Genomic DNA, 23,187 nt, shown 5'->3' on the forward strand with positions numbered 1-23,187 from the left:
CTTTTTTTCTTTGTCTTTCTAAATGTGTGTGGGCTGCAGATGGTTCTGTGAAGGAAAGGAACTCCAGAATTCCCCTGACATTCAGATCCGTTCCGAAAGTGGAGGACTCCATTCCCTAATTATAGCAGAAGCCTTTGAAGACGACACTGGTCGCTATACTTGTCTGGCTTCAAATTCCATTGGTTCAGATAGTACATCAGCTGAAATATTCATTGAAGGTAAGAGGTAAAATAATAAGATACTTGATGCATACAGGAAAAGATAACTAAGCTGAAGTTTACTTTTGGTTCTATATGTTAAGATGACATTTGCTATGGTGGTAGTTTTATGGTATTCCTCTGCTTTCCTTTAACACAACACGTTTTGAACATCACTTCATATTAATTCAGGTATTTCAAGGAATGGCTCAGCAATCAATGGATAGATTGTTATTTATTTAGGGTAGAAATGAAATAAAGAATGGAAAGGAAGGAACTAACAGAGTCTTTGGCATATGGTTAACTTTTAAGCAGTACTCTCTGTAAATCACTAGTCAAAGATTTAACTAGTGATTCCATAATGATTTTCATGATAGCAGTAATCCCTATGTCAGTTCTGAACTGCCTCACAGTGCAAATAAATGTGACTGCTTCAAATGAGTCTTCTTCAGTTCATGTATAAATGTAGTGATGCTTTATCTTTGGTATACCGATTTTAAGTCAGGTTAAAGTCAGTCAGACTGGTTTTGTCCTGAAACAACTACTAGTTATCATCAAAATATTTCTTGACTGCAAAATTATTCATAATTCAAATATTATTTTTTCTAAGAAAAATTAATGATGACCATGAGTAAATTTATTAATTTTTTTTTAGTGAAGAACTGTATTTTAGGCAAGGTTATATCAATTGAATATCAATTTTTATTTTAATTCATACATCTTTCAAACATTTTGGTATTATGTATTCTTTTACCAGTTTTGTGATTCATTAAAATTAATTTAAATGGTTAATTGAAAGCATAAAACAAACTAACATCAAAAATATAACAAATCTGAATAATACCATACCAAATTACTAAAAAGCTTTTGGTTAACAAAACAATAAAATTTTCACATAAATTAGCTAAATCATTACATAAATGCCTTTATAGGATTTCTTTCATCATGCTTTTTATTCTCAGAACATTACTATGGCACATTGGGATATAAAAGCAAAATCCCCAAGCCTTTTCTGAATCTTACAGATTCTAGGAAGAGTTTTCTTTACAGAAGTAAGCATGATTTCAGAAATCCTTGGGTGTAGTACAAACATATAATGCTATGTGAAGTTGTAATGACAGAAGCAATGGTAAAAACCAAAACAGCTAGGTAGAGAGATACTGTGAATAAAACGATTAGATTTTTGACATCTGACAGTCTTGCTATATGGAAGTGCTATGCTGAAGTTTTACAACATGTTACTTAGAGAGAATTGTACAAGTCGTTAGGCTCCTCCCCTATGATCTTTAATGAAAATAGATTGCCACACAGGTATTGCTTTGTACATTAATAGTCTCAATGACACTGATGCATCACACTTTCTTTTGTGTAACAGGCCCAGCCACATAAGACCTGGTTATTCTCTGTTCTTAAGAAACACCTTCATGTAGACCCACTTTGATGATTTGACATTTGGTTCTCTCTTCTTACCTTTTCTGTGCAACTTGTTGCTTCAATTTTTTTGTAGTATAATTTTTGTAAATAAATAGGGTACTTGAATATCTCAGTCCAAGGTTTTTTTCATTGGAATCAGTCTATGCTATACTATGCATATTGACTATGAATTGCTTATGATTTGTATTACAAATACAACTATCCACAAATATGCACAAATTCTTTGAGGAATAATATGTACAAATGTCTAGAATAACTATGTGAAGTATCTGTTGTTAGGAAAAATTAAGACAAAGGGAATAAATGCTTTCATATTTTTTTCTTTAAGTGAGTTCAGGACACTGCCAAACACATATATTATATCAAGACTTCCACTGGCAAGAAATAGCAGTACATAAATGCTATGTGTAGGTTAATATAAATAGTCTGGAATGTGGAGATCATGGGCAGCAAGTCTAGTCCGAAAATGTCTTGGTATACTGAGTTACTCTTACTTAAGGTTTAAGATTTGTTATCTGTGTAAAAGCCATATGTTTGCTTAAGCTTCAAGTTTTAAAATTTAAGTAAATAAAATTATACATTTCCAGTAGAGCAGTAGTAGTCAGCATTTTCTTTTCTTCTTTGCCCTTATTTGCTTCAATGTGATGGAAGACGGCTAGGAGTCTAGGGAAAGAAATTTGCAATTAAATTGGCATGGTTATAATTTCTGTAACAGTCTAAAGTGCATAGTTACAATTTTTATCAGATAAAAAAACTTGCAATAGTTTATTACAGAGAGTTCTCAATTCTTGAAGGAAATGCAAAGGTGTCAAAGTTTTTTCTTTGGAATTTGAAAATTAAATAAATCAGTAGAAGGATATGAGATTATTGAAAACACTTTCTTTTCCAGGCGCCAGTTCTACAGATTCAGAGGGTGAAAGTTTAATTTTCAAATCAAAATCTGGAGCTATGCCACAGTAAGTGTGCAAAGTAGTACCAATATTGTGCGAATGGTCTCAATAAGGGACACTTGAGAATCTTTAGTAGTTCAAGATCTGAATAAACATTTGGGGGACATTTGTTTATTGTCTTTTCTACTTTCCTCATGTGATTTAAATGTATAGCATTTTAACTGTAGATTGTATTAATGTGCTTGTCCTGTCAGAGAAGTCTGGCCTTACCCTGACAACAATTTTGTTGATAGCAACTTTTCATATTCAGAAGTACCTTGAAGTTAACCAAGTCTTCATTAGTAATCACTCAATCCAGTGCCTCCAAAGAAATATGTAGAGGACTACAATTAAAGAAATAAAATACATTTTAGTTAGTATCTTAAATCAGTACTTTTTATTGTGTGTGAAAGTGTAAATTAGCCAAAGATTGTGTTCTACTCAAGCTTCCTCCAGTGTTAATCTTTCAGTTGATACTGACATGTTTAAATATGTAGAAAAAATAAGGTGGCTTATGGGTCACAAACTAACACATTCTCATTTCATATCTTGTAAAGTGGTTGCTGTTCTCTATTTTTCAGGGCCCAAAAGAAAACCACCTCTGTTTCCTTAACAATAGGATCTTCTACACCAAAATCTGGAGTGACCACAGCTGTAATTCAACCTATCTCTATGCCCAGTCAGCAGGTATTTTTCGACACAAATTTTTAAATTAATAAAAGTATTTCAAATTTTCTTTCAAAATCTGTAACTCCTGAAAAGCCATCATTTTGAGGAATTATATTGTTGAACTATAAACCTACATTACTATATTAAGAGTGGTGATTTTAAAAAATTAAGTATATATCCAGAGAATGAGACATGAAACTAAATATACGTATGGATTCTCATACAGTGTGTATCAACACAGCATATGACTATCAGACAGATCTGGTGATGATGAAAATTACAGAGTTTATCACTTAATAGTTCCAGTCCCAAAAGAATGTAATACAAACTAATGCCTACCACACTTTTTAGCAAAAGTTTTAAATTTTGTTATTACATTTAATATTGCTGTCATTTCTCCGGGCCTTCTGGAGAAAATAAATTTTACTCTCTAGAAGCTAAATGTAGAAAACCAGTGTTCATTCATTTGTACTGTCTTTAATGCCACTCTGGCTGACTTAAGAGTTTTTATATAAATCGTAAAATACAAATAAAATAAAAATCTCTATCAGTCTTTATATGGTAAATTTTTTCCCTTCCTTAGACTGACCTTGATAAACTTTTGGTACCTGGATTTATTTATCACAACATCAGTCAAGGTGTGTAGTAACAGGAGAGGTAAAAATGCGTCAGTGCAGAGGATATACTTTCATGATATTAATAGAAGTCAAATTCTCAAAATACTTCTAGGCAAAGAAGTATAGAAACCTTCAAAGCTTGCATTTTTATTTCAGAAATATAACAGATGTGAAATAGTGATGTCACTCAAGTATTGTGGTAGAAAGAGAGCACCATAGTAAGACTGCACATGTGAGAGTTTGCATTATTGCATAGATATATGCAGGCCATATCACTGAAACTAGTATTCTTTCCATTTTATAGCATTGTTGCATTGCTTTTCAGGTTCAAAGCCCTACGTCATACCTGCACCATCTGGAGGGACCCAAGCCTATCTATTCTGCACCTGTCTTTACAAAGGTACATTTTATCCATCATGATTTTTGAATCATATTTCTGTAGGCCAGAAGGAAATATCAACATTATATATCCTAATGTAGGAAGATTTGATAATATTAAAAATTTTACAGTTTTCATTATCCTTTTCAGTACTAATGACTTTCTAAGAAAATGCTTCTCCACTCCAACAATGAAGTTCTTATGCATTCTACCCTGTTAAAATCACTGGCAGAATTACATGAATATTCTATGTGTGTTTGTCTCATGCCCATGACTGTTCTCCATTGACAAATCTTTGTAAAATATAGCAAGGTAGGCACAAATTACATATCATAGTCATGATAAAGCCTCATTCACAATAATTTATCTACAGACAAGAACAAATAAAACAGGCTTTTTAACTTCGTTTTAGGAAAAAAATCCATGCAGGTATGTTAGATAAAAAAGCAGTACTTCACTGGGGTGACTTGTAAAATGTAAGGTAAAAATCATAGAATCACTTAGGCTGAAAAATACCTTTAAGATCACCAAGTCCAACCATTAACCTAGCACTGCCAATCCCACCACTAAACCATCTCACTAAGTGCCATATCTACAGTCCAGGGGTGGCAACTCAACCACTTCCCTGGGCAGCCTGATCCAGAGCTTGGCAGCTTTTTCTTTCCCAATATCCAGTCTAAACCTCCCCTGTCACAGTTTGAGGACATTTCCTCTTGCCCTATTGTTTGTTACGTGGGAGAAGAGGCCGACCCCCACCTCAGTAAGATTCCCTCAAGTCTCCTTTTGTCCTGGCTAAACAACCCCAGCTCCCTCAGCTGCTCCTCATAGGATTTGTGCTCTGAACCCTTCACCAGCTCCATTGCTCTTCTTTGGACACAATCCATCATATCAATGTTTTTCTTGCAGTGAGAGGTCCAAAACTGAACACAGGATTCAAGGTGCAGCCTCGCTGGTGCTGAATAAAGGGGTCAATCATTTTCTTAGTTCTGCTGGTCCCACTATTTCTGATATGTGGACTTTTTAGAAGGAAAATTTTTATTCAGTATTTCTTAGATAATTATTTAAGTCAATATTTATCTTCGCACATGAAACTTAGGAACTGGGAATTAAGTACCAGTAAAAAGAAGGATAGCACATTTTTCCCTATCCTATCAAGTACAACTTCAATTGAAAATATTATTTCATTGTGCCTCAAACCATCATTTCAATAGTAGTACTTATTATTTAATCACTATTTGTTGAAGTCAAAATGAAAAATAGAAACTATTTCTGGTTATTACTTCAGGAAAACATTTTTTAAAAAACTAATATGGAATAGCAAATAGTTTTTCCTAGTGATAAGAGTAAGAGCAAGCAAGAGTAAGCCCAGCTCTCCACAGCTGTCTAGCTTGGCTCTATCACATTTCTTTCTCATGTCAAGAAAGGCCTGATTCTGTCCCTTATAATTCTCCACCCATACTGCAGGTATCACAGGAAAGTGAATAGTGGAGGTGCAAGACAGAGAATGTATTACTACAAGGTCAGGAGGCAACCTCCAAGTAAGGAAAACAGGAGAAATCTATCCCTCGTCCAGAAACTACCAAAGCAATCAAAATTCTGCTCTTTCTTCCTCATCTTCATATTTCTTATCCCTGAAATCCATTATTAACTGGCTTAAGCCAACAGAGATATACCAAAACAAAACAACTTTATTGCCAGAAGAAATTAATCATATATGAACAACAAAATGTATACTTAATCCAGCCTCCTGATATAAGTTTCTTTCTATACAAACTTTTTGGAACAACCCAAAGATTTTTAGGTTTCCCTGTAACAAAATTCTTATGTATTTGATTAACCAGAGATCTATGAATAGTAATTATGGATAACTCTGAGCATACACCCCTAACTTCAAGTGCTTTGCTGTATCAAAGAACTTTGTTAATTAATTGGAAAGAAAATGAAACACCCACTAGACCCTTTGATTTATAATCTTAAGATAAAGAACAAAGGTAAAATCAGTGGCTATCACCTGTCAATTCTGTTACTTAAAATACTGTGTTTCTTCTCTCTCACTGCAGTTCTTCTTTAAAGATTTAGATTTTTCCTGAAAATTTTCAGATGTGTGTAAGAATTTATTACAGCCAGAATACTGTCTCAGAACTATCCATACACTAGTTAATATATCCTAATCATATCATCTAATTTTGCTTGGTTTGTTATTTATGGTTCAGAGGAAAAGCAACTCCACCTCCTAGAATGGGACCTGAAAGCAGCACAGTTACTGTCTCAGGATCAAGTCAGTCAATGTGTAGTTAGTTCCAGAATTTTTATTTCACTTTTTGGAAGAAGAATAAAAATTGAAAGTTCAAACTGCAATGATCCGCTTGTGATAATTTGAGGAATTAAATACTTCTACAGCTGTTCCATTTTTGGTCTTATTAAAAATGCATTTCAAAATAACCTAGTCAATAATTTTTAACAATATAGATGATATAGTAAATTTAATCAGAATGAAAGAAAATGTTTATTGCAAAAATGTAATGACACAATAAAATAAAGCTGAATTACAAAGGTAATAGAAGACTGGTTTTAATAATGTAAAATGCTCCTTGTTCATTTCAATTGTGATTGTTATATTTCAGGAGCTACAAAACTCCACGGCAACTGAGGGACGAGTTGTAGTATTGGAATGCAGAGTCAGAGGACTCCCTCCCATTCATGTTAAGTGGTTTCGACAGGGTGTTGAAATTCAAGATTCTCCAGACTTCAGAATTCTCCAAAAAAGTAAGGCAATGTCATTTTTTAACTTCAGTGAGCATCTGAGCACCACACAGATGCTCATTCACTCTCCCCTGGTGCCTTGGGGAAGTGAGTTGGAAAAGTAAAAGTGAGAAAATGCAGAGGTTAAGATAAAGACAGTTTAATGGGGAAAGCAAAAGCTGCATAAGCAAAGCAAAACAAGAAATCTGTTCACCCCTTCCCACGGGCAGGCAGGTGTTCAGCCATCATCAGGAAAGAAAGGTTCTATCATGTGTAACAGTTACTTGGGAAGACAAATGCCCTAACTACAAATGTTCCCCCTTCCTACTTCTTCACCCAGTTCTATATGATGAGCATGATGCCATATGGCATGGAATATACCTTTCATCGGTGCAGGTCTTTGTCCTGGTTCTGACCCCTCCAAACTTCTTTTTCATCCCCAGCCTCCTCACTACTGGGGAGGTACAAGTAGCAGAAAAGGCCTTTATAACAAAAACATCTCTCTATCAACAATGCTATTTTAAGGACAGATCCAAAATATTGCCCCACACAACTACTGTGAAGAAAATTAACTCTATCCCAGTCGAAACCAGCACATTCTTCACCGCTTATTCTATACCATTTGCATCATGGCCAGATCCCACACTACCCAGTAGATCCTCATTAATCACCACCCCACTTCCCATTCTTTGATGTAATACACAGAAACCATTCCCATAGGCTGTGTATCACCCCTGTAAAATTTCACAAAATGTACATCGAGTTCATTTAGTCCATGGCTTTGGGCTCCATCTGTCATAGTGATCCCTCAGAACAGGACAGGTGGTGTTTGCATGGGGTTAACGGGCACCAAAGCCAGCCCAGGTCAGGTCACTGCTGCTCTTGCCACTGCTTCTTGTGAGGGATTCTACTCCACTGGTTCATGTGGTTCCTGGTACAGTAATTCCTATACCATGCATCTCAAACCACAGGTTACAACAATTTAAAGCTATTTCCATTACAGTCTTCGCCCTTGGTCCCATTGGACCAGACCACTGGGCTTAACACTGCAATTAACTCCTCCCCTTATTCCTAGCCTGGCTAGCAACAAGAGGTTCTGACTGTTTTCACCCCTGGGCAGTCAATTCCAGATGTACTGGACACCCCTCCAAGTGAAAGCAACTTGGCCTGCACTCTGCTGCCAAAGGGATTGAGAAAAACACATTAGTAATACCAATTTTGGCATACCACTTGTATGCCTTTGACTCCAGTTCATACTGAAGTTCTAGCACATCTGGCATGGCTGAACTCAGCCAAAACCAGCACAGGCAATAATTGGAAGTGGTTATCTTTGATACAAGGTGGAGAAAGATAATTAGTCTTTCGGTATTCGGTTTTGGATAGAGTCCTTTCTTCTTCCCGTTTCGGTGCTAATGGCTACAGGTAATAATTGGACTACTGTATTGACAGACAATTTAAATCTTCTTGATTTCATAACATGTCTGCACAGTTATGTACTTATTTACAGTATTTTGGTATAATATGTTCAGTATACTGATGTTTATTGATGTAATCTCTAATATACTGATGTTTATTGATGTAATCTCTAATCTTGTTTGTTTCCCCTCCCTATGATGGGATATACAGAGCCACGATCTGCAACTGAACCTGGTAAGAATCATATGAAAAAATAATGTCTTTATTCACTAGCTCTTTGAGTTTGTACTGAAGCCATAAATAGAAAAGTGTTTTTGCTGAACATTGGTAAAATGAAACCCCCTTGAAGACAATGCTACTTTATCACACCTTCCATACTGTACTCTGTCCTTTACATCAATTCCTTTATTAGTTAAACAGTAAATTCCATTTAGACCAGTAGGAGAGTCTCGCAGCTTAAATTTTGAAGCAAATTTCTTTCTCAGAAAATAAGCATTTTGCATGTACTGAGGAAAAACAATGAGTCCCACAAAATTCCATTACCCAAATTATACTCATAAGAATTTAATGACAGATGTGAAGTGTCTTAAATGCAAGAAAAATCTGATCCTAAAAAAAAAAAAAAAAACAACTCAACATTGAATTTTTCTCTTCACATGATAAAAGTCCTAAAGCAAGTTAAAATTATACTTCCAGATACAGGTGTTCTCTGCTTCATTTTCCCATTATATATCATTATATGCTGTGGTAGTTTCTTGAATAGTAAGTGAATGCTAAAAGACTGACAATGTTTCAATGCTTTTTCTTTAATGTTTCTAAGCCAAACAACATGTAGAAGAGAAGACAGTGATATGATCTGAACTTTGCTTTAAGAGGGTGGCCAGTTGTGCTTGAATACTCTTGAATTTGGAGAGAGTTTTTACTATGAAGCCGAAAAAAACAGAAAAGTTTTCTATCTAGAATCTGGGTATTTCCAAAGAGTGTCTCTGAACAGAAGGATTTTAGCAATAGGGAGATGTTCTAAACTCTGAAGAGTCATATCAGCAGGCAGGACAGACTTAGCAGCTGAATGATGTTTGTAAAGTAGCACTGTGACTGAGTATATAGACTAGGAAAAAGCAGTGAAGGGTTAAATCTAATTAAAATGCAGCTTTCCTTTAGTTTTCATGGAAACAAGATGAGGGAAAGAGGGGAAAAGTTTCTTTTCTTTGTCAGTTATTCACTCATTTTCTTGCTTCACAAAATTGTTATATACCTATTTTACTTCATATCCATTAATACATATACATTACATACATGCATGCTCTATCCTAACTGTTAATGCTGTAGTCATGGTGTGCAACATCATCAGCTCAAGTAATACGTGAAGCCCTGAGTTCATGTGACCGAATGATTTCATTTATGGAGGTTTGAAATATGAGCCATGTGAAGGAAAGAAGAGTGTTGGAAAACACTAGTATATCTAACTCACTCTTACTAGGAGTTTTTTTCTACAAAATCATTTGAACTGCATTCACTTCATCCTTTAACATGATAGATAATATCTGAAAGGACTGAAAATTTACACAAAAATTTCTAAGTATAAATTTACTAGCACATCTTAGGGTTTTTCTTTTTAATATCCAGTTTAAAACTGTTCTGTCAAAACTCATCAATACTGTTTGCTTAGTTTTGGTAATTTTTTTTTACCTCTTCACCCTCTTTAGTCAATATAAGTTGTATAATGCTAGGTGAACTAAATATTTTAGAGTCGGAATGCAGTGTTACCTAGTAGAAAGGAGAAGCACTTTTTTTCTGGAAACAAAAGGTTCAAATTCGTTTGTGTGAATAGTTGAGTACATATATTATGCTTCTTGCTAGATGATTTTTTTTTTCATGGGCAACTAAGTAATTTTCATATTGTTAGTTGCAAGGTTTGCATAGCTTATATGACAGATACTGCTGTGGAAGAAGTAAGAATATTCATGTTAGTTCACAAAACTATCAACTTCCTTTCATAACTACTACCTGCAATGGGAAATAGAGAGTGAGATTCTGAATCCCAGAACATCATCCCTTTGCCAGCCCTCTCACATACCTGCACTATTCAAGTTCATAGTGCTGAATATTCTCCTTCCCATTTCTGGTTAGCTTGCAGACCCTGGGAGAAGATACCTGAAGCCTTTTAGAGAGTACTAGGGAATGGATTCTTACATGAAAGGTACATTTCTTGAGTTTTCCCAAGTACAGAAAAGTTATTTAATATCAAAGTATCTCAAACCATTATTAAAGTAGGTGTCAAGGCAAGAATAGGAAGTCACCTCAAAACACTATTTTTGTATCTGTGTTGTTGCAGTTTAATAGACATGACAATAGTGAATGCCTGACGGCAGTCTGACTGGTTTGTTGTTGGATTTTTTCTTTTTATCATGCTTATAATTATGTTGTGATATATATTTACGAGCACCTTCCTGCTACTCAAAATGTATGAAAGAGTTTCAGTTTGATATTTTGTTCTCCCTGGATGTATTGAGCTAAGTACTATCCCTTAAGAAATCTCTTACTCACTACCAAAATTAATGACAGTACACTTACCAGATTGTTTTTGTAGGAATTGACACTGTGCATGAAAAGGAAATGTAAATAAAGTTTGGGCAAAATATAAATATTTCCTTTTGGCATAAATAATGAGCAATGTTTTGTATATTAGTAGTAATACTGATAAAAAGTAGCACTGGTTTTTAGGATGTCATGAAGAATCTTAAAATTTCGTCAACAAGAAGCTGGGTGTGGGTATCAAAAACATAATAGGTATAGCACTGGTTTGTGATGTAATTCATACTCTCAGAAGCCAGACTAAACAATGCATGCAGAGGAAATTGTTCATAAGCAAACACACAACTGCAGATGATGAATATATGTGCAAGATTGTTAGGGAAAATGTGTATGCTAAATAAGTATTCAAAATTTTGAAAGACAGACATTTTTCTAAAAATTTTTCCAACATATCCATGTTCAGCATCCACAGAATTTTACATAAATTGTAACAACTTGTAGTGTGACTTTAATAGTGGGTTGTTAACCAAAGTCCAACACTCAATAAACACTTTATAGCACTCAATAACATCAGTTATCCTTTGATAGGTCAGTACTAATGACTTAAAAGAAAAATGTTGCATGAACTCATACAGGTAAGAAATTAAGAAGCAGGGTTTTTTGACTACCTTTTTTTTTGGTACATTCTATCTACTCTAATGTGTTTTGCACTCCTTCTTCTGTCTAGACAGAAATCAGTTTGCATCACAAAGCTCTCCAGACTGCTTTGTGAATTAATAGTTAGTCAGACTACTCAAAGCCAACATCACAGTTTGTCAAAGTACCTGCTCTGTACTTCTTTCTTGGACATTTTGACTTTATACTGATTGAATCCTTCAAAGAACAGGCTGCCTGAGAATGAAAAATCCCATGGAATCACTTGCCAGCTGTTGATATTTTGACCATTACTCAGCTGTCTGGAGACAGCCACAAACCGTATTGAATTACATTAGAACAATTGTCTAAAGGCATGTAAGAAGAAAACTATATGAAGTAATTTTGCTTAAATTGCCAGAGAATTGCCACATATACATGCTTTTTTTCCTTAAACAGAATACTGTGTATGTTCACCAAATAATCTTTCTGGTAGCTGATGAAATTCAAAACACGGCAACTTTGGTAGGTTAACGTGCATTTGCATCCTTGCGGTTTTTAGTGAAAACAAAAGAATTATGACAAAGAGTCTGTCTCCTTCTTTCACTGCTGAGCAGCAAAGGGCTTGGAGAGAAGGATCTCCAATGAGCCATATCTCAAGATACCAAATGAAGACAAAAACTGAAAATAGGCTAAAATTCTCCTTCACTAAAGGTGGTTTTTGGTCAACTTCTATGCTATTGCCTGTCAGTTACATTTTTAATTGTACTCTGCACTCCCAAGTTACCTCTAGAATTCTAGTCCTGTCAGTGATCTCCTCTTAAGTCTGACTGTTATGACTGTCCTTGCTTGTTAATGCTTCCAAATTCAAAGCAAATATCTGATCTTTTCGTACTATGTGATTTAAAAAAGTAAATTGTTATTTCTCTCCAATTGTAAACATTTAAAGCTTATTGGAGTACATTACTCATCACAGTTATGTTGCTGAATAATTTGATTTCAGCTTTGATGTATACACCTGAGTAGCTGGCTCAGGCACCTACAGCATCATAACTACCTTAGTGTAAGCTTTAACATAAACATTTCCTTGACACTGAAAAATTACTGAATTTCTCCTCAAACCTGAACACTGCTTTAGAGGCTAAAGTCTGTGTTGCCACAACTGTATTCCTATTTATTGTAGCCAAACTGGCTAGATAGCTGACATCTTGGTTATTCATTACATATATTGTAACCTAGGCTCTATACCCTAAAACTGCATTTTATTGCTCACAATCACATTTGCTGTTGCTGTGTTTTCTTCTCCGTATTTTTAAAACACTGTTTAAGATATCTTCAAACATAGTCAGTTTTGTGCATCTTCTAAAAACTTTATTCTTCATTCCTTGAGTGACATAAAGCCTATTAAATAAGCCAGAACTGCTGCCTAACTGGGTAAAGGTATATGCAGTAGTGAACATCAGAAACAGGTACATTGAATACATTTTTTCAATATGTTATTGTACATTAAGGCTTCTACAGATCCTCTATACTACTGTTTATTATGCTACTCACATATTCAGTTCTTCTCTACTTTCATTTCCCCATTCTCTTTATATAAAAGATGAACAGATACCTAGATGAGGAGTTACCTGATAGGCATATTGGTTTGCCATTAAACTGGACTTAAGGGTTTGGGGAATACAACGGAGAATAAGAGACAAGTTGTCAACAAGTTGGCAGAGCTGTGTTTTGTTGGCTTTTTACCAGGAAACCACCACTGTGACTACCCACTGTCTCTGTATATCAGAAAAGTTACGGCTTTTAACCTACATCTATGAAAATAGCTCTATTCATTGCGTAGTAATGAACAACTACTGACAAAAGACCTTACATATTTTCCCAAACAGAATGTGCATTACAGTAGAGGAAGCTAATGGTCACATTTGGAAATGAAGTTGCAGATAATAAGAACTACTTTACCTTTAATGTAGTACAAAGAAACATTCTGAAGTAAACACATTCCCAGTGATGAAATTTGTTAAAATGCAACAGTTTTCTCTCTTACCAAAGTTTATTCTTCCTAATGGGCTCGTGAACCATAAAGGGAAAGAATTGCTCTGTAAAATGCAACCTTTCTTTCTAAATAACTGACAAAACAGTCAAGTACTTGCATGCCTAAGCATTTTACATGTTTCAATGAACAAAATGCTTTTGTATTCATTTAGTCAAGTGTTAAATATGTTTTAAGGCCCTGAGAGCAGCGTTTCAGAGCTGCTTTCTGGAACACATTTCTGTGATGAAATTATTTGTCAGCTGATGATTGCCAGGAAGTAGAACAGACATTATTTACTTCATATCTTCAGATTCTACTTAGCATATTAACAGAAAGAAAAGTAATTACGTAAGTCAGGATGTAAAGATAGAGAAATACTCAGAGCACTATGCATCCAGGGTGTGTTAAGGAAATCTTTAAAGAACTTTTCTTTTGCCAAATTGGTATTTTATTTCTATGGTTTCCATAGTAGTAAGCCTTTTAGCAAGGACCTGGAAGTCCTTGATTCTTGGTTTGGAGGAGGAAAATTGATAGAGAAGATGGCAATATGCTTTTTGCCCAAGCTGCCTTTTGATTTGTTCTTATGTTTTTTATGTTTTCAGTTTAGACAGTCTTCTTATAATTGATAACAAATCTGTTGCAGTTTGCTCATCTGGTTGAAAAGACTGGATTTTAAAATCTGATGATTTCTATCATTAATTTACTTTCAATTTTTTTTACAAAGATAGCTGCAATTTACCATATATAATTTTAAAATATACCTGTTCAAACAAAGCAAATCATTGTAGAACCCATTAGAATTCTTTTATCACTGAAGAGGGAAGATTAGCTCTTCTCATGTGGTCATTTTACATACTTAAAAAACTGGAAGAGTGTTATGCATTAATTAGCTCTGCTGTTTGGAAAATAGGAGTTCTGCTGGTTGCTATGTTTTATAGTGCCCTTGCCCCCATTCAAAGAGCAATTCTCAGCCTGGTGGGCTGATCTTCTTCTGCAGTCCTGAAGTACCATGCTTTCAGAATTCTGCTATCAAATGAACAGGAAACTAGTATGCTGTGTGTATCAGATTGCATCCCCAGAGTCAGTTCAGTCCAGGAGCAAACACGTGTGGTTAACAATACGGCTTCAACTGCTTATGACACACCAAGACTAAAAAAAGCTGATCTCAGTAGTTCGAAAACTAGCTTGTGTTACCCATTACTTTCCTGATAAGACCTTTCATGAGTCATTAATCTTCATCTGGGTCAGATAAGATCCAACGTGCTACAGTATTACCAGGCATGCCTCTTGCAGCTACACAGAAAATACTGGTCTGTGTTGCCAAAAAAAAAGGGATGTTCTGAGAAACAACTCTGTGCCAAATATTTAGTCAGTCATTCATTTTTAGCCCACTTCTAGTACAGGAAGTTTTTTGATATATTGTCATTTATAATTGGAAAAATTTCATAATTTTTTTAAACTGTCTGAATGAGACAGTTCATCATTCCCCCCCCCCCCCCACACACACACACACAAGCTCTATTTGAAAATGTTTTCCTTATTTGAACTATAAGAAGTAAGTTGACTTTACTGAACCTCCTCTACAGAATAATTTTCATGTGGAATTTATTAGATTCTAAAATACTTTTTCTCACTTCACAGTTTGCTTTTATTAACTAATTTTGTGATAATATGGGGGATTGTGTGTGCAAATATTCAAATTGCAAAATGCCTTTTACTTTAAACTGAATGCTATAAAACTTCCCTGCTTTGGTTTTGAGACTAGACAATCAGCATAAGCAAAAGAAACTCCTAATTAATTAAGGAAACACACAGTGTAGCACTGTACAGGTATAACATTCTCTTGGTATGTTGTGTTAATAGTAGGATTGTTGATTAGCTATATCGTAAAATTTTTAAAAAATTAGACTACCATTACAAGTAGAGATAAAATGTCTTCTTTGAAGACACAGGAAAAAATATGCCCAAATAATTAATTATGTCCATTATAAATGGATGGACTTGATTTAGAAAAAATTACTGTGAGACCCAATCTAATATCCTTCATGCAACTTTTCTGACAGAGGCCCTGGTATAATCAACGCATATACTATGGTTTATCAAAGTAGAAATACCAGATTTCAGACAGAACATGTTTGTGTCACACCATTTCGAAGAGTTTCTAGGGATGCTGTTTTGTACTGTGTTTTCAATTTATCCATTCTCACTTCTGTGCAGACAGAGACAGAAATTATTTTCCCAAACTCTGAATTAAGAGGAATATTTATGCATCTGGAGGTTTTAATTCTAATTAGTCTACAGAAGATTTAATTGAAGTGTTGATAAAATACTTTCTGGTTTTACTGAGACTGGACTTTCATCTGAAAAGTTGCATTAAACAGAAAAAAATTAAAAGAAAGAAAAATTGTGTGACATTTGTACTGGAGATGTTATTTAGAGACACAAAAGAGCTTGCAAGGATTAATTCTTTATGGAAACCACTAAATTGATTTGTATTAATTGGTACTATCATACATAAAAATGAGATATTAAGTGTGTAAAATTACTGCACAGACTTGTGACTGCAAAATTACTATTCAAAACAGTTTTAAAAACTTAGCTTGATTAATTTACTTGTTTCAGACTCAAAGTGATTTTCCTTAAAGACATTTATATTGGAAGCTCTCCTGCAGTTCTCCCAGCATTTCTTTGTAAAAGGAGCACTTTCTGGTGTCCTTTTAACATACAATGGAAAATATTACATGGAATTTTAAATAGTTTATGATGCACTTTGTTCTTCTCTTTATTTCCAGAAGAGATATGTACCCTTGTAATAGCAGAAACTTTTCCTGAAGATTCAGGAATTTTCACATGCACAGCAACAAATGAACATGGTTCAGTAACAAGCAGTGCACAACTAGTAGTCTGCTCAGGTATGTGATGAAGGGAAATTAATTTACTTATGAAATTATCAATCTGCATGTGGAAAATGACTGCTATAAGAGGAATTTGTCAACCTCTGAGCATTCGTATAAAGCAAACTGAATCTTTTGTTTGGCTCATTTCCTTTTTAATATTTTTATTAACATGAAATATATTTTTAAAGTATTTGCTACAAGCCTGGCATATTTTTAAGCATTAGGGTTCTGAGACTAGATGGCAGCAGAGGCAAAATGAAAGCAGATGAAATTATGCTACCGAAGGTGGCATATGCCTTTTGTAAAATAAAACATTGTGATGTGGCATGTTTAGTTTTTTTATACTTTTCCATATATATTTTTGTGGGATGCACTAGTCCAGCTGCCATTGCAAAGTTGCCATGTATACATACATTCGTCAGCTTTTTAAAATTATTTGTTCTGAAATGATCCTGAAACTCCATGAAGAGGAAGTGCTGTTTCAGCTGCTGCTGTCTGTACTTGCCAATCTCATTTAGTGGCTGGATTCCTGAATAGATTTAGAGATCCATAAGGTTCCTAGTTGTGCCTTTTGCATGGGGTAAACTCAGAAAGTGAATAGCCAGTCATGTATCTAATTCAGCATAAATTATCAATAGGAGGACTAGAAAAATATCTACACAAAACCAAAGGTGTTTCACCTTTAAAAAACTGAAAATAGAGTATATATGTGCTATGTACTTTGTCTGTGATTTGTTGAAAAGGCTTTCTTTTTGGTTTCTTTTAGCCAACTTGGAAAGCTCTACTCATGAATCACTGATAAGAGATGATGATTTCCATCATTTCCCATCACTTCCTCCAGTTGAAATTAGCTGTCTTGAGCTTCCTCCTAAGAAACATACAGAGGCCCACCAAGCAAACAACACTGAGTTAAAATCTAGTGTGACAGATCTTCAACAACAGCTCAATTCATCTGAGGAAAAAACAAATGGGATCCATCCTGTTCATGGAGTAAATGGAATGATTAACAGCAAGCCAAATGGTGATAAATCCATCCCACCTCCAGCTGTATTGCTTTCACCCACAAAGGAACCACCACCTGTGCTTGCCAAACCAAAGCTGTAAGTACTTTTGTTTGCATTTTTTTGTTTCCTATAAACTTAATATTTGTTGACAGCAAATTTTTTTCTGAAGCAATCTAGTGTTAGACCAATGGACAATGACTGTGCCTGTCCTTTGAACAATCTTCTTGCTGCTGTGATTTATGTTCCAAAGAGCTGAATACAAGAGAGACTTGTGTTCTTTACATAGTGCTATCTCAAAGGAAAGTACATTATTTATACCAAAGTCTTTAGAGAGGTTTAAGATAAAGTCACAAAGAGAAATAGTGGTAGTGGCTGTTGCTCTGTTCCTTTTTATCCCTGGTCGCTGTACCTAAAGATCATAGTGGCCTGAGATTTTTGAATGTTATTTCTGTTTCAATAGTGGCTAGCAATTCTTATTCTAAATGTTCTTGGGTTTCTGTATTCAGTGGATATTCAGGTGTGCAATGTTTTTATTATTTATTATATTATATTTATATATAACCTGTATCTCAATATACTGTCAGCCAGATTACAATAGCTCTCTTATAACTGAAAATTTTAAAAGGCACAGCTCTAGAAAAAGAGAAAGAAATAAGTGGAAAAAAGTTATAGTAACATTTTTACCTTATGTTAGTGATGATACCTCACTTATGCATGAGCGATCTTATGCTGAATGTTAACTTATAGCTTGATTTTAGCATTGTGCAGAGTCCTCTTTTTCATCTCTCTCAATAATTTTTGGAATGTGATGAAACTAAAATGCTACTTTATTTCATTTGCATCAATAGTCAGAAGGGATTATTAATTATAAAAATATGTTTATGAGGAAACATGAAACATGGGCTTCAAACTTAGTGAGGTCATTTGCTTTATTACATGCTTTCACAAGATAACTTGGAGATATAAAAGTGCTGTTCCTTTAGCACTCATGCTGAATTTAAACACACAAAAACACATGCTTGAGGCAGCAAGACAACAGTATTCCCCATCTAATCTCATCACTTTTTCTTTCTATTGCTCTTTGTCATTCTAAGTAGTCTCTGACAACTGTAGAAGAAAAGGAGGAGTGGAAGAACTAGAAAGACAGTGATGAAATAGCAGTATATTTGGTGGTGGCTGCATGTACGTGAGGGAGGTTGCTGAGAATGGCAACTTGGAGATGATATATGATACAGAATAAGCTGGGTGGTCCTGTACCCAGCATATCTGTTGCAACACCCACTTGTGAAGAAAGGAGATAGCAGCTCCAGCAGAGCAGTAAAAAGCAAATTTCACCCCAGAGCTTTCTTTCCCAGAAATGAGGTTGCCTGAGATAAAGGAAAGAAGGTGGTGTAAAAGACTTGCCATTGTATAATGTTCACCGTATGTGTGCAAAATCTGTTTTGTTTTTAAACATAGAGTCAACATATAAACAGAAGTGAACGTTTTACAGAGTGATGCGGGAGGGATGCTCTTACAAAAATCCTTTCAGTCACTGATGTCCAAACTGATGACCTTGGAATCCCTAGTGTAATTGCACCTGAGTCCTATATTTTGCCATTAACAACACTTGATGCACAAGAGGCTGATCTTGACTGCGGTTAAGATACGTGTTTTTCTTGACGAAAACAAGTGCAACTCTATGCTACCATCTTATGTCCTGACAGGCCTTGTGTATTAAAGATACTGCAAGAAATTATTATTTCCTTAATAATTGTGTTTGATATCTGCAAGCAGTAAGGCAATGTTTAGACTATATTGGGAAGAGCTGAATAGAAAAAGAACATGTGAGAATAGGCAAGAGTTCAGTGATTAATGCCTTGGAATATACAAAAGTCAGGTATAAATCCTTAATCTGCCCAGTTTCCTGAAGCCCACAGAACAGACACTTGCACTGGGAGCTTTGAACGCTTCACATTTGTTCTTATGCAGAGCAGCAACACTCTGGAAATGGTGAGAAGACGTCATGTAGGAAAACTGTTTTCCATCCAGTTCTAGCAATGTATATATGAATGCGATTTGTTGTAACAGTTTAAACTAGGAAGGACTGAGCGCAGAAATGCTTAGCTTGACTATTAATCAACTGAATTATTTCAGTTTTTGTTCGAAGTTATTGCATCTTCTAATAAAAACCTGAAGAGAAAACCATTTTTTCATAGTTTGAATGATGCACAAAACAAAGGTCTGCTGCTGTCATTTGTATGAAACAAAAAGTAACAGACCTTCCCAACTAAGAGAAAAATAGTCCCCACCACTTACATGTGATTCGACAATGAATTATGTCCTAGTGAGTTTTCCATACTTCTTCAAAAGTTAACTTAAAAATAAAAGCAGATATTATTAATTTTGAATTAGAACTGTCAATCAGACATATGTACAATATATACTCAAGATTTATTTGCTACAGCAAACAATGTGGATATTGAAAGCTTTGTTATTACAGAAATGCAAAGGTAAAAGAAAACATAGCTCTTACAAAAATGTGAACTTATGCAAACAAGAATTTTAATCAAAAAACAATGGAGTCTGAAAAATCACATTATAAATATGCACTCTTATAGAGAATAAGACGTTACTTAGCATCCCTTGTAATAGTTTATGATAGAAAAAAGTCATAATGTATCATTGAGGTTCCCATATTCCATAAGGCTGAGCAAAATTCAAATTTGTAATTTTTTTTTAAATTGTAGTTTTACTTGGAAATGAACAAGACAGTCTCCATCTGTGTAAGAAAACTGTGACAACCTTATTCTGTCTACGAGTTAGTGCTCACAGTAAACATGTAATTTTGCATTCATGAGCAAATGTCCATCCAGATCCATTTCTTTTGTTTCATCTGCTGTGTTCTTTCAAGATCGATAAGGACCTTTGGATCCTTATCTTGCTGACAAAGTCAACCCACAATAAAACTTTGATCTAACCATATTTTCTACTGTAGTAGAAATAACTAATGCTAACTAAATTTATCACAATATAAAGCAGAATAACTGCATATAAAGTTGATTATAGTACAAGTCCTGAGTATTTTCTACAACCGTTTTCACAATTGTTATATTAATGGTTCATTCATAATGCTTTTGTTTCTCTCATTTTATACAAATATTTTTTAATAGGATTGGAGTTAAACTAAGGATAAATTTTTGTGAAGCATTGCCAGTTCAGTGATCAACAGGCACTTGGACTAGGGTTTATAATTTACTGATAACAAATAACATATGAAAATAGAGGAAACTATGAGAAAATATACTAAACAAATAGAAGTTTTTCTGCATTTTCTCAGACTGTTTTCGTACACAAAAGTTGCAAATTCTGAGAAGGAATAAAAAGTTATAATGCCTCATGGCACACCTATGGACTGAATGCAGTAGATTTGATTGGTTTAAAACAGGATATTAGTTGATTTCCTTAGTGATCTTTGATCACTGCGTAAAACTCAGAGAGCACTGGAAGATGGAAGAGCGGAAATAGGAAGTGTTATTAAATATAGATTGAAAGTCACATTTATTTATCATGCTCTATATCTGTTTTAAAGAATGAGGAAAGTGTGGGTTTGTTTTTGCCAAAAAAAGTATAGATCAGTGTAACAAAGTTTCTGAATGTTTTGTGGTATATTAGAGAGATGACTACAGGTAGGAGAGATGAAAAATGCCTCTGAGAGACAGCTACTTGTTAAAAAACATATGCAAGGACACCCAGTGAGAGGACTAGAATAAAAAATATTGTTCTCTTTTCTTCAACTTATGATGATGCTAAATCCTAAATCTTCCTACAAATCTCTATGCTGTTCTATCTTTATATCCTTATGACTAAAAGAACTCTTGTAAAACCATGGTTCTTTCCTAGAAAACTGGAAACAATTTAACACCGTTTTTCTTACGAGAAAGAAGACCCAATTTTGCTGAGAAAACTAGATTGTCTGTACTTGGTATGTCAAAAACCATAAATATAAACACATAATGCTTGAGTGAAAATTTCATAGCTGAGTGTGTCAAGTTTAGCAGCTCAAATGAAATTGCATGAACTTGAAGAGATATAGAACTATTCCAGTTCCCCCTCAAACTTCTGCTGGATCTGATACTGCAAATTATTTCTCTATATTATCCTAAGTTCAGTTTTATGAGATGGTTGTAATCCTAGAGACTTCCATCATTCCTCATTTAGATGCTTCGAGTCACATGAAAATATGTCAATGTTTTTCATATTCCTCAATACAGTCACAAATACCTTGAATATTGAAATTATGTACTAGTCAGTCTGCTGTTAGAAGGTAGCTTGCTCAGGCAGCAGGATGTAATTTTTTTTTTCCAGTTCCTAAGGTAACTTTAATAAAAACATAAGAACAGATAGTAAATTGAAATTCTAAATAAAAATAATTGATTGTTTTCTATGCGTATTCTGCTTTCAGTGACCTGAAATTGCTTATTTCAGACCAAGGAGTAGCATGATCCAAAACCAGCGGCAGTTATTGCTGAGAAATTTCCTCTTTACCGATGTCTTTGTTAACATAGTATCAAAGGGTAATCACAAATGAACTTTAAACCTTTTAAAATCTGCAGCAATAGAAGTCTGAATCTCTTTGTAACAATAGATGTCAACAACAAGAGAGGTTAAAGGTGATATATTTATTTTTTAGGCTTTTTCTCCTTTTGGCACTGATGTTTTCTGACCTTTACTAAGTGGAGACACCTAACTGTACATCCTGTCTACATAAAAATCTAATCAATATTTTAATAGGAAAAGTCAAATATCCTTGAAACAGCCATAAAATATTTGTACTGTGTGTGCACCACCATCATGATAAGCACACAGAACTTCTGTGCTTTTTCAGATTTTTATTTTAAAATTACTGAAAGTAATCCAGGTTAGAAGACAAACAGGGACATGAGGGAAAATTACTAGAATCATAGAATTATTTGGGTTGAAAGGGCCCTTAAAGATCATCTAGTTCCCACCTCCTTGATGTGGGCAGGAATACCTTTCGCTAGTCCAGGTTGCCCCAAGCCCCATCCAGCCTGACCATGAATGCTTCCAGGGGTGGGGCATCCACAACTTTTCTGGGCTAATTGTTCCAGTGCCAAACTGCCCTCACAATAAAGAATTTCCTCCTAACATCTAATCTAAACCTACACTCTTTCAGTTTAAAGCCATTCCCCTTTGTCCTATCACTATGTGTTCTGGCCTCTCCAGTTCTCTTGTAGCCCCCTTTAGGTACTGTTAGGTGGCTCTAGGTCTCTGCAGAGCCTTCTCATCTCTAGGCTGAACAACCTCAACTTCCTCAGCCTGCCCCTGTAGGAGAGGTGCTCCAGCCCTCTGAATCTTAGTGGTCCTCCTTTGGACTTGTTCAAACATGTCCATGTCCTTGTGTCAGGGACCCCAGAGCTGGACACAGTACTCTAGGTGGGGTCTCACAAGAGTGAAGTAGGAGGGGGTCATGCTTCCTTAGATGCTGCCTAGGATATGGTTGGCCTTCTGGGGTACGAGTGCACAGGTTCAGCCACTTGTTTGAGTCTGTGCATTTTAAGTTTTTAGTTAAAGACATTCTTTAAGCTTTTAAGTGCTGTCCCACTCTCTTCTGCCTGGCTCTTGCTTCATAGCTCTGTTGCCTCTCTCATATCTTTGTTACCAGCTGTCACCTCCAGTTCCTCAAGGTACCAAAAGTAG

At 35.0% G+C, this 23,187-nt stretch overlaps 1 protein-coding gene across 8 annotated transcripts in view; it reads left to right on the forward strand.

Annotated features, from left to right (window-relative positions):
- The window catches only part of PALLD (palladin, cytoskeletal associated protein), a 200,670-nt gene that overhangs the window by 72,021 nt on the left and 105,462 nt on the right, over positions 1-23,187 (forward strand). For all 8 annotated transcript variants that reach the window (XM_064652428.1, XM_064652425.1, XM_064652427.1 and 5 more), the window contains 8 exons: positions 40-218; positions 2,521-2,587; positions 3,142-3,247; positions 4,172-4,246; positions 6,850-6,991; positions 8,594-8,617; positions 16,379-16,498; positions 17,250-17,583. In XM_064652428.1, coding sequence (XP_064508498.1) covers positions 40-218; positions 2,521-2,587; positions 3,142-3,247; positions 4,172-4,246; positions 6,850-6,991; positions 8,594-8,617; positions 16,379-16,498; positions 17,250-17,583 — 1,047 coding nt within the window. The remainder of the gene's footprint in view (positions 1-39; positions 219-2,520; positions 2,588-3,141; positions 3,248-4,171; positions 4,247-6,849; positions 6,992-8,593; positions 8,618-16,378; positions 16,499-17,249; positions 17,584-23,187) is intronic.

Source organism: Pseudopipra pipra, chromosome 4 (assembly GCF_036250125.1).
Source record: "Pseudopipra pipra isolate bDixPip1 chromosome 4, bDixPip1.hap1, whole genome shotgun sequence".
NCBI lineage: Eukaryota > Metazoa > Chordata > Aves > Passeriformes > Pipridae > Pseudopipra > Pseudopipra pipra.